The sequence below is a fragment of the Nipponia nippon genome, unplaced genomic scaffold (genome assembly GCF_047370975.1).
Source record: "Nipponia nippon isolate SJK-2023a ecotype South Korea unplaced genomic scaffold, ASM4737097v1 scaffold_8, whole genome shotgun sequence".
In the NCBI taxonomy this organism is placed as follows: Eukaryota; Metazoa; Chordata; class Aves; order Pelecaniformes; family Threskiornithidae; genus Nipponia; species Nipponia nippon.
Genome location: NW_028262402.1, coordinates 562115 through 574330, shown reverse-complemented (window position 1 = coordinate 574330; position 12216 = coordinate 562115). Strand labels below are relative to the sequence as shown.

Below are 12216 nucleotides of genomic sequence, written 5' to 3'. Positions count from 1 at the left end.
AAAATTTACTGGAGTGACAGTAAATTCGGAAAAGTAAACAGCTTTTTTCAGGTCACAACAGCATCTGGATTTACTGTCAGTATATGTTAGTCATTAAATCTCATATACAAATGAAAATGAAAAAAGTATGTCACATTTTACTCTGTGTAGCATCCCTTGAAGCCATGTGTGCATTTTGCCACACTCAATCCTGAACCCGCTGTTGCTTGTGAGAAAACGAATGGCGTACCACACCACGTGATGGTTGTTGTCTTGTGATTGTTAATTGTCGTGGGGGAAGACTGTTTGTTCTCTTTTTTTTTGTCTTCAGGAGAGTAGAATTCAATGAGAAACAGTCTTTTAAAGATGCTTGAGCAACCACAAAACTTTTGAAAACACTCTAGGTATCCAGCTGACTGTAGCTGCCCAGCTGTGACACTGTGGATCTCCTCCTGATGTTACATGTTTAAAGTGTATCATCAGATGTCACAGAGGCAACGGCCAGTATTATTGAAATGTATTCAGTTCCGGATCCTTATCTTCCTTTTCATTTTAAGTATTGCTTTTTGCTATATTAGGGAAGATATGCTCAAAGATGAACGTGCAAAGATCAATTACAATGAACATCTGCTTATTATAAATTTTGGTATGAAGTAATAATGTTAACATTCAATAGTGGTACAAGTGCTGCATGCGTACGTTTCAGTCCTGGCATAATGTGGAAAATGAGACCTTGTTAGGCCTTACTACCTTAAAGCCATCCTAACAAAAATTCTGAATGCTGAGGAGAAGCAGCTTGAGACAGCATCTAGCAAATGTCATGTTCATTAGTATGTTTGCTGTGCTCCTCATATGGCAAACACTCTTCAAGGGCAAACAAATTTTGGGTCTGCTTCTGTTCCTGCCTGGAAGAAAGCTCACCACAGGCAGCCTCCCAAGGTGTGCTGCGGTGGTGTTTTGGAAGGATGGAGGGAGGGAGGATTGCTTGGCCAAAGTATCAACGGGAAGGGTGACTCCAGGGAAGCTGATGCTTCACATTTCAGAAGCAGGGTTAGATTTCAGTCTTTTCTTCTGGACTTTTCTTCTCTGAAAAACTGCATGCTGAGCCCATTAGCAAAATGTCTCTCACCTACAAAGTATGTCATTTACATCCTCTAAAATTCCAGTCAGTAGAAGCAGCCCGTCTGTGGCTCCAAGGCTGTTAAACCGGGAAGGTGGGAGGTCCATGGTAAGTTCATTTCATGCCAGTGCTCACACGGGACTGTGAGTGACACAAAATCCCTGCTTGCAGCAGGTAGTAAGACACTAGAGGCTGCTGAGGCCAACATCTCCGGGGACCTCTGGGTCCAAAATGCTGTTGGAAATCCTTTAACTCTGGGAAGTAAGCAAGGTAAGGCTGCTGGCACATTGCCTCCAAAGTTAGCCTTAAAATGGTATTTATTATGTGAAGGTATGAAAAAAGATTGTTCAGAAAGATGTCAGACCCTCCAAGCCAATCTTGAGAGACTAATATACTTGTATTACCTGTTGGCCTTTGAGTAAGGCTGAGATTCTTTTTAAATCCACAAAGCCTTGAGGAGTGATTTTTTTAGCTCAGCTGAAAAAAACCAGACTCTGTTCAGCACAGGTTCAATGTCAGGCATTTGTTTCACTGTCACTGAAGACAATGATACTTAAATGTCTGCTTAAGAGCAAAGTCCTGATTTGGATAGATTGATCCAGTTGGGTCCCCATGGAGAACAATTTGAAAGTTAGGCAGGAGCTTTTAAGTCTGTAGAAAGGAGCAGTGACTCTAACCCTGTACTATATGTGTTTTAACACATCTTGTGTCCTCAGGCAGCTCTGGATGAACTTAGGCCCATCTCTCAGATGGAAGAGTAAATAATCCTGATTTTAACAGACAGAGCAAGGAGATGCTGGGTTCAGGATCTGGTCTTCAGGGAGCTTTGGCTATTGACTCCAGCACAACTGTGAGTGCAGCTGTAAAGCTGGTAGGTGTAACTACGCAAACTTGGACGCTATTGGCACCAAACACGCATCAGTAGTGGCATTCAGTGGCACTGACTACCCTTGAGTTTCTGCATAAATTTACAGAAACCTGAGTTACGTGTGTTTTGCGGAGGTCAAGAAAACTAGCTGAGTTCAGACCAGCATACAGCAGTCACACCTTCAATTACAGACCAGGAGCTGCCTAGCACAGACTTTCTTTTCCTACCTTTTCTGTCACAATCTAAAACAAAAAATACAGAATTCTAACAGTGAGCCAGGCTGGGTTTTATATTTGCTTTTGCAAAGCAAATTCAGTTGGTAAGCTTTTTTTCTGATTACATTTTGAGAGCAAATTTGAGCTATCTCTTTTTATATAAAACAACTATTTCTCCTGGCTACTTAAATGGCAGCTTCTGCCATTTTACTCATGACTTCCCTTGCATGGGCCATGCAGAATAGAGCATTTTCTTCCAACTCTTTTGCCTGAAAATGATTACTGGCATCAAACACACATTTGCAAAATACTGAATATCACCTTTATCCAGAGTGTGTAACACTAAGTTGCCATCAAAGTTTAGCTCCCCTTGGACACTACCACTATTTGTGCCTAAGACAGTCAAACTCAACCAATTTAGTTTCTACTATTTTAGCTACACAATCAAACACAGACACAGTCAGACTTCAGTTTCTACTACTTTAGTTAGCCAATAACATTTAGCAAAAATCTGATCTAGCAGCAATGCGTAAAGAAAATCCTCATGCTTTACATAGCTCAATGTGAAGTCAAGTTACAGTGAACAACTTCCCTGAGAAGTGTCATCTGGTGTACTGGTTTTAGCCTTTTTTTTTTTTTTCTTTTTTTTCTTTTTGCTAACAACCTTCTTTTGGTCTGGGAAGTGTGTCATTCTCCCAAAGCCAAGATAAGGACCTCCATAAGAACAGTGCACATCCCGGACCCCCTTTCTCCTCTCAACTCCACAACTTAACACGGCATATGACTTTGGGCTCACAAGTCAGCTTTTCCCGCCCGAGCTCTGCCTTTCCACAAAAAGGATGCTCGTCCTCCTCCACGCCTGGGTTGACATCAAGAGCCAACACAGGAGAGGATGCAAGAAGAGGGAAAGACCCGAAAAGCGATTCCGGCGGCCCCAGAGTCAGAGCGCTTCTCCCCGGGCAGGGCTCGGGCAGCGTCCATCCCCAGCCCGACCGCTGCCCCGCTCCCACCCCGGTGCCCAGACCCTTCCCCGCGGGGTACCCGGCGCCTTACCGGACTCCGCCGGGGGAACTCGCCCAGCACGATGCTGACCACGGGGATGCGCAACGCCGCTGAGATGAAGTCCAGCTCCAGCATCTCCCCGCGGCTCTGCGGGAAGGCGAGGATGGCGGAGACCCCCTGCACCACCACGGTGTGGCAGAGGCTCTGCAAGAAGGAGACGGGGTCGTTGCTCCAGGAGGCGCTAGGGGAAGAGAAGGGGAAGAGGGGCAGGTCGCCCAGCCCCGCCTCGATCGCCATCACCACCTCCAGGGACAGGTTGTAGGGCAGCAGCCCGGCCACGCCGTTGAGGTTCGCCACGGCCAGCAGCAGCGCGTCCCGCGGCGAGGGCGAGGGAGGCGGCCGCCGCTCCCCGGCGCCCCCCGGCCGCCGGCCCCGCGGCCCCCCGGCGCTCCCCGCTTCGGGGCTGCCGCCCGCCCGCCGCCCTCCCGCCGCCTCCCCAGGCCAGGCGGCGACGCGGGGCTGCAGGTGGGTGGCCCCCACCCTGACGGTGTGCCCGATGCGACGCAGGATCTGGCAGGGCTGCGGGTGGGACGCGGAGCCGGGCACCGCCGCCAGCAGCAGGGCGCAGGGCGGCAGCAGCAGGAGGCACGCCCGGCCCAGGAGCCCGCGCACCGCCGGCCGCCACATGGCCGGGAACCACCGGCCGCCGCCGCCTCCCCCGGCCCCGGCCCCGGCCCCGGCCCCGGCCCCGGCCCCGGCCCCGGCCCCGGCCCCCGCCTCAGCCGCCCCGCGGGCGGCCGGCAGCGGCATCAGCCGCGGCGGGCGGCCCCCGCGCAGAGCCGCCCCCGCCGCCGCCCATGGGGGCTCGGCCGCCGCGCCCACGCCCCGGGGCTGGAGGTGGGGTTCGGCCCCCGGCCCGCCCCACCACGGACCCGCGGGGCTAGAGCGGCCCGGCCCCGGGGCGGCACCCCGCGCCGCCTCCCGCAGCCGCCGGCAAGGCGCCCCTGCCCGTCGCCCCGGCACAGTTATTTCGCCGGGGCGCTCGATCCACGGAGCGAGAAGCTGCCCTGCCCGGCTCCCCTCCGCAGGCCCGGTCCCTTGCAAGGCTGCCCGGCCCGGCTCCCCTTTCCGAGCCCACCGGGCGCTCCCCTGCACGCCTCCCTTGCAGGACTCCCCTGCCCGGCTCCTCTCCGCTGCACTGCACTCCCGTCCTCGGCTCCCTCGCAAGGCTCCCCTCCGCAGCCCCCTGCCCGGCTCCCCTGAAAAGCTCCGGCCCCCCTCGCCTGGCTCCCCTCCGCTGCCCTCGGTGCACTCCCCTGCCCGGCTCCGGAGGCGAGAAAAGTTGCCGGGCGCTGCCGGCGGGGCTACGGGCGGTCGCTGGGCTGCGCTGCGCTCCCGCCGGGAGGGACGGCGAGCGGCAGCCCCGCACCGGCTCCTCCCCGGGCAGCCGGGACTTGTAGTCGCCCCCGCCCCCGCGGGCCGCCCGAGGGGGGAAGGAGGGTTTTCGGGGGAGCGCCCGCTCCGTCCGCGCCGCCTGCTTCCTCCCCCGGGGACGCGTCCCGGGACAGCCCCGACGGAAACCTCTGCCCAGGTGTTGTTGCGGGGCTTTCCCCCCCTCACAGCGCCGGAGAAGTGAAACAGTTTTCCGGCGCCGAGAAGAGACCCCGGGCTGCTCCGTCCCCGGAGGGGCTGCGGGCCGGGGCGGGTGGTCCCCTTGTCCCCTCGGCTGGGGGGAACCGCGTCCCTCGCCGCCGCAGCGTGCTCGTCAGGAAGGCCAGCGCTGGCTGCGCTCGATGCCCTTCTCGTGCGCTGTTGCTTCAAACCGAAAGATTTTTCGACGGGTGGGACCAGAGATCCCGGCTCAGCAAGCCATGAACAGTTTCTAAATTTGCTTTTATGATAGAACACCCATATCGTAAGAGAAAATAGGGCAGAGCAGAGATGGGCGTTTGTGTGCGTGTCTGCAAGGGGCTGTGGAAAGTGCCATCCTTGTCTCAGTTCCAGTAACTGTGTTTAATCCTGGGCCATTGGGAGCTGCACTAACCCTATGTCTGAGCCTTTAATGCTCTGATTGGGGCACTGATGCGCTCAGCATTGTGTCTCTGCTCTGTGATCCATCTCCAGGATCTTAGAGGAAGCCATCTCCCACAGCCATGTTGTCCATCAGAGGGGAAATAATCCTCATGGCTCTCTCCGGCAGTGAAGTGCAGGCTGCCTACGGACACAGGGGACGCCCAGAGACTTGAATATCTTTTCTGCCTGTGGGACTCGTGTCATCTTTCGCTGGCTAATTTAGCCCTGTTTGAATGCAGTGCAGTTTCCTGCTGTCTGCTGTCATGCATGAAAAAACAGTTTGAGACCTTCACTCCTGGAGTGGTTAGAAATCTTTCAGTAACTTCTTTGTGAGTAGTTTACCCTGACCTAGAGCTAGCCTTACTCCTTAACTTAAAGAGCTCTTCTCTTCTGAATGTTAACCTTCTTTCCCCTTTCTTTGGGATTTGTCTTCGGAGCTATTTATAAAGAAACATCATATGCTCCCTTTCTTTTTATTCATTTGGTATGCACAAAGTCTGTGTAGAGGGAAACATTTTTCATCATGCTGTATAAAAGAGGTGGGCACTATCCTCCAACAGGTCTGAACTGCATGTTTTAAATTCATCTTTCTTGAGGGGAGGTCACCAGAGATGTACACAGTCTTCAAAGTGAGGTTTTACCAAGGTCTTGTGCAGCTGTTCTGATATTTCTCTGTCTCTTATGTCCTTAGCTCCATCATGATAGCACCTTGTCATACCTGCCTGCTGTTACCATCTTCCAAACGACCTGCAAAGCTAGTGTTTCTCTCATACTGCTCTCTCTAAATTGATATGTGGTTGCAAAATTGGTTCCTAGCTGGAAAACTACGAATGGCAGAGTGGTGGTCTGTAGGCCAAGACTGACTATATAAGCTGCTACATGTAAAAGTGAGCTAATACTATGTTAAGAGTTAATAACAATTTCCTGTTTCCCCTTTTCTTCTTCCTTTTTCTTCTAGTGTTGTAATCACATTTTTATTTCTTGGTATCTTCTTCTCTGATTGACTCAGGTTCCTCCTGTCCCTTTTCCTCATTTTTTTTGAAGGAATGGATCATATTAACACAGGTATTGAAAGTCTCCTCTGTTAGCAATAAAGAATTATTGGCTGGGAGACCTGGCTTTGAATATGGTAAATTTCACACAGTGCAGAGAAAAATTATTTTTTTCCTCCCTAAACCACAGGAGTTAGCTTTCGCGTTGTCAGAGTGAGCTCACTTGAGATCTGTACAACTCCACAGGCATAATGTGTATTTGCATTCTTTTTGTCAGGTTTGGAAAAAACTGGTAAGCACGTAACTTCTCTGCTGTGCAGTTAGGTAATCACTGGTTTTCATGTGGGAATTATTTTTATAAGAAACAGTTACTCTTCTGTGTCTTAACAGACAGCCCTAAATTGTCATTTATTTGAAGCTTCATTATAGGAGCGGATCTTTCTCTGGCTTTAGGGCACTGGTGACACTAGTTTAAGAAAGCAGGCATTTCAGAAAATGTAATCAAGCTGCTCATTGAAACAGCTCTGAAAATTGCACAAGAAGTTGATCAATAAAGGGAAATAATTCAGTATCTCCATTGTTTGTTTTTTCATTTGTGGATAATCTATGACCAGAGTGCAATCTCTGCTCTTTCTGGTGATCATGCAGTACCACTCTTGAGACTACTGCTGTAAATAATTCCTGGTCTGAAGCGCATTTTTGAGCAAGTCACAGCAAGTGGTCACAGTCAGAAACCTGACCTGTACAGAGTGGGAAAACTCCACGGGTCATGTGATAATTTTGACTCAAATGGCTCTAGCTCTTGAAGCTATCTTTTCAACTTGATTATTTATAACAATAAATAATCAATTTGTCTTCTTTGCAATTTGTGTTTATTTTTATTCTTTGCTCAAATATTCCTGTTAATAAAATTCTCTACAATACTGCTGATATACCAAAGTGCTTAAACACAGGGATTTTTTAAGAAGACATTCAGATTGCTAAGTGCTGCTCTGAATATTTGCAGAGAGTGATCTGAAAAAGGATATAAACCCCACCAAAGTGTATACATGTAGCATTTGGAAAGTTGTGTCATTAATTTTTCTGCTTTATTTGCATAAATATGTGTCTGGAAAAGAGCACAATTGGTTTAGTCTAATAAAGGAATTGGAGGCTGCTGTGTGTCAGTTGCACCCTGCTTTTTAGCAACACTGCAGTCCCTCTTCCAAGGCTGCCAGCAGAATAAACTTTTTGACAGATTCTTGACTTTTTTCATCTTCAACAAAAGGACTAGATGCCTTCCACTCTTCTCCCCCCTTTTCCCTTTCTCATGGTGGTTGCTGCAGTAGGAATGTCCACTCTGCTCTTCTCCTATGTTAAATACTCAACTGGAATAAGACCAGGTAGATCCGGGCAAGTGGATGGACTTCCTCTGAATTGGTTGTCACCTTGGGTAGCCATGAGTATAGCAATGCTGGTGGCATTGATTGCTCGGGAATGGTGATCACAGAAACTATTCATCCTTGACAGGTGGCTAAGTGTCACACTTAAACCTGGTGAAAACCCTTCAACAATGAAAAATGCAATAGGGAAATGTGTTTAAAATCACCACTTCTATTTCTCTTGCTGCTCTTTCTGCTTGCTTGGCTCATTGTCATTTCTTTGAAGTAGGGTTGGTTTGTTTGCTTTCTAGGCTGCAGAACAATTGTCCTGTGTGTTTCACAGCGACCTTCTGCAAGGCTTGTTCCCTCTCAACAGCTTGGCTCATTTGGAAGTAGGTTATTGCTGTCCTCCCATTCATGTCTGTGTTGCTCTGCTCCCTTTGCTCTGAGAGAGAAGCTCCTTAAGCTTGCTACAGCCTCATAGCCAGATTGCTTAAATGTTCATCTGCCCCTTTTTTAGCTGCTCACATTTTTCAGAATGCCCCAGTCACTAGCTGAGATGCAAGGCACCACATGCTATCTCTTTCGCCTTGGAGAGAGTAAGGGATTTATTTTGGGTCAGCCTGAAATGAATTTTTTTTTTCCTTTCATAATGATTATTGAAAAATGAGAATTAGGGAAAAATAAACCATTCAGGAATAATAGTTTATGAATAAGGGAATAGGAATAAACTTTTCTTTTGTTTATATTTAGATCCCCCAATTTATCAAATACAGTTTCAAACATTTCAAAATGCTATGGCTTTTATTTGAATTGCCATTTCAATGGAAAAAAGCCTGTCGTCTGGATGTTCCTTATTTTCTGTCTTCCACACTCTTTTTCCAGCCGGAAGAAATTTGCAAATCCTTTCAGATATCTAGAACTGCATTAAGAATGTTAAGTAGGGTATCATGTTTGAAAAATTTCATGTTGCTGTAGTGCTTGTCTGGTGTGAATCAAAAGGGCACTGGCTACTCCAGACTTACGCCTGCAAATATCCTCCTGTGGGCAGGCCTGGTGTCAAATCCAAACAATGGCTTTCAAGTCAAACTGATTTTCACCACTGAGGTCTACATGCTACTTTACTGCCTCAGAAAAGAGGCTGAGAGAGTTCTTGCTCCCTAAACAAAACTCCCATTTTGTTTCTTCTGGCAATATAAATCCAGACAATCTCTGATACTGTCAGAGGATGCTTGAGAGTCAGTGAGGAAAATGTGAAGTGAGTATCTATGGTCCCTTTTGGAAAGAGCAGGCAGGAGATCTTGTAACATAGCCAGATAGCGGCACATAGCCCACCAACCCCTCTGATTTTGGTAGTCTCCTCTCTGAAACTGATGCTACCACAGGAAGATCACAAGACATTCCAGGTACCTATAAATGGAAAAAAAAAGTGACTACTATTCAGTCACAGCTTCTTTCCACCACTGGAACTGTATAAAGTTGCCTGAAGTAGGCATGAATATACTCTCACTGTGAGACCTGTTTCCATTGCCAGAATGAGGAAGGAAGAATTTGGTTGCGGGTGAAAGCACTGTTCCCTCTGTTAATGTGAGCGATCTGATCGATCATTTTTATTGCTCCTTGACTGAGGTGGCGGTGTATATCTTCCCAAACAAGTAGCTATAAAACCTTTATGAGATCCCTCCTTGCCACGTATTTTCTTCATGCCATATATTTTGAGTTTGACACTTAGTCATCTTTTTCTCATTGCTGGTCCTTTTATAGCACTCTCCATTGTTCTCACCTTTCAGATATATTAATCCTGGACAGAGCTACAACTAGTAGAGAAGCACCATAATGACTCAGCCTCTGACCATAACTACCTGAAGTTTCTGCCACTGACTGTAGTTGTTTTTATTTTTAAGTTTTTTCCCTTCTGTTGTCACATCTCCTGTGTTGTTCCTTCATAGTTAATGTGACAGTGATGAAAACAACTCCAGTAGGTAGGAATGGTCCCAGCACTGCTTACAGCATCACGATGGGTGGCCCAGAGAGCCTTTAGAAGACCCTCAGTTTAGGTGGATGGTTATCTGGGAGTCCAAGGGTTGGTTGAATGTAAAGTCTCCCTCTCGAGTCTTGGACTCAAACTCTGGTGTAGGCAACTGCACAGGGAAGAGCTGTCTGGCAAACCTGAAGGTACAGGAGAGATCTGGTCAGGGGCCTTTAATCTCTAACAAAAAAGCACCAGCTATATGCCAGAAACGTGTTATCCCAGTATCCACAGGGAGTTGTTGAGGAAGAAAAGTCATCCCCACTGCAGGCTAGCTTCCCTGAGCTGGCAAGCCCTGCGCAGAGAACGTGAAAGTGGTTCCTAGGGTGTTGTGTGCATGTGTTTGTATGTCATTACTGTGAGTACATCGATTTTTTTTTCTTGAGTTTTTGTCAGCAGATAGGCAGGTACTTTCTTCCTCAATTTTTCTTCCAGGTAGTAGGAGATTCTCTATCATGGCCCTGCTCAGGACCCCCTCCCCCCCATGAAAACAGGATGGCATTCCATGGACTTTTGTAGGACCAGGCTGGATTTAATACAACTTTCCCTGTATGCACTTGCTGCTTTATTCCAGGATGACAGTGGAGCACTTGTGAAAATTTTGGGGGGTGGGAAGAGAAAAAAGAGAAAAAACTGTTTGAAGTCAGTGTCAAAATTGTTACCAACATCAATGTCATTTGAGTAGCGAGGTTAGACAAGCCCCTTCTCACAGAGCAAACCCATAGTTTTGAATATCAATACTGCTTTGCTGGCATTGTGGTGCCCTCTGCATTATATCATTTCTGCCACCCTTCTGTGGCAAATAAAAAATTTTTACAGGCTGTGTGCAACCTTTGCACTGTTTTGGCTGGCTTCAAAAGGCCACTTGGTGTAAATGCTCAATAAAGATGAATAAAGACTTCAACTTTCAGGCAAAGTCTTCAATTTCCACAAGGTTAGGAGGGTACCCCCACACCGAGTGATCCTGGCAAGATCACATGCTTTTTACTGTTTGTTCCCTCCTGCTCTCTCTGACTTAGAGATGGGGGTAAAAGGGGAGGGGGAAGAGTGAGAAATCACGGGTGCTTATCAAAGTTAAATTATAAGGATGGTATAAAAAAAAGGAAAAGACTGAATAAGCAAACTAAGGAAAGGCCACAACAGCATCTGTGGAAGAGATAATTCACCCAATTTGTCCAGCTAAACAATTCTGTCAAGTTTACTGAGGGCTGCAAAATTGGCAAACTGCCTCATCTCCTCTGAGAAGTGCAGAAGCAGCGTGGGCTTAACCCTTCTGTTTGCTATTTAAAGAACTGATTTTACAAACCCTTACTCAAAGCAGCTGGGATGACCTTACTCAAATTATTTGCTTTAATATGGATTTCTGGTACAAGCAAAATTGAGTTGGGCAGGAGTCGGCTTGCCAGCTGCAGTCATGACAAGTGCATTCCTGAAAAGTCCATGGGCTCGTTCAGGCCTTTGTGCACTGCCTGAAGCTGCACAGCAGAAGATGCAGCTTGTCAGGGATGCACCTGAGGGATGCCACTCCCTCTCTAGCTTTCATCAAAAGGAAAAACCTCCTCAGGGTCTGTTTTTGCACAGTGTGCTTTCTAGCCCTCAGGCAGGTGTGGTACCCACACCTGTTGATTGAGCCCTATGTGGTTGTAACATTGAGCAGCAGGCTGCTGGTCTCTCCAATAACTTGCTTTTTCTGCACAGTATTAGCTCACTGGCATGCATGTGTGTATGTGTGTGTCGTGTGCGCATGTAATAAATAATTGATTCCTTTAAAGATGCTTCTTGTTGAAATGTCCCTTAAGGCATGCCATACTGACAAAAAAACCCAAACCAAAACCCACTCTATTGTGCCTAGGTAGAGTGCTGAGCTAATGACTCGGGGAAGCCCTGGGAGAGATCACACACCTTGCTCATTCTTTGCTTCAGTAAGAGATGTCCTAGGTGTCAGCTGTGCTATCCAATCTATCGTTCTGAGTCAAATACCCTGATAAGGGCAGGTGCATGAATGGAGATAAGACTCTTCTGTATCAAGGAGGTATTCAGCAGTTTGTTCCTATGCATCTGAGCTCAAGAATAGGCTACCCAGCAGGGGTATAAGCTGCAATATAGTCTAAATTACAACTAAGCCTCCTTCAAAATATCAGAAAAACTATGTGATACAAGTAAGTGTCTTAGAAAGCTAAATAATGCTGAAATTTGGCAGGATGAGGCTCACATAGGAGATTATGTTGGCAGAAGGGAAATGTTTGTAAAATGCTGACACGTGAGATAAAGTGCAAGTGAGAATGGCATTCACCCAAGGTCGTGGTTTTAGAAGGAAATAGATGAACTGGATGTGTGGTTTTTGTTCCAGGGAGCCTTTAAATAATGTGATGCTGGATGCTGTACTGGTAAGGTAGTACAGAAGAAGCAATAGTTAAATCAGACATGTACATATGATATATGGTTTTTGTTGTGCTCCAGAAGCAACCTAAGAACCAAAGAATTTACACACCTGCTTAAGAAAAATGAAGTCTGATATTTATAAAGGCTATTTTTAAAAACACAAGTTCCCTTTAACAACACAGTCGTGAAATTCTC

At 47.4% G+C, this 12216-nt stretch overlaps 1 protein-coding gene across 1 annotated transcript in view; it reads right to left on the bottom strand.

Moving 5' to 3' along the window:
* GRIN3A (glutamate ionotropic receptor NMDA type subunit 3A) overlaps positions 1 to 3994 on the bottom strand; it is a 73710-nt gene extending 69716 nt beyond the window's left edge. Inside the window, exon 1 of the mRNA XM_009473205.2 lies at positions 3236 to 3994. Coding sequence (XP_009471480.2) covers positions 3236 to 3994 — 759 coding nt within the window. The remainder of the gene's footprint in view (positions 1 to 3235) is intronic.
* Positions 3995 to 12216: the final 8222 nt, after the last annotated feature.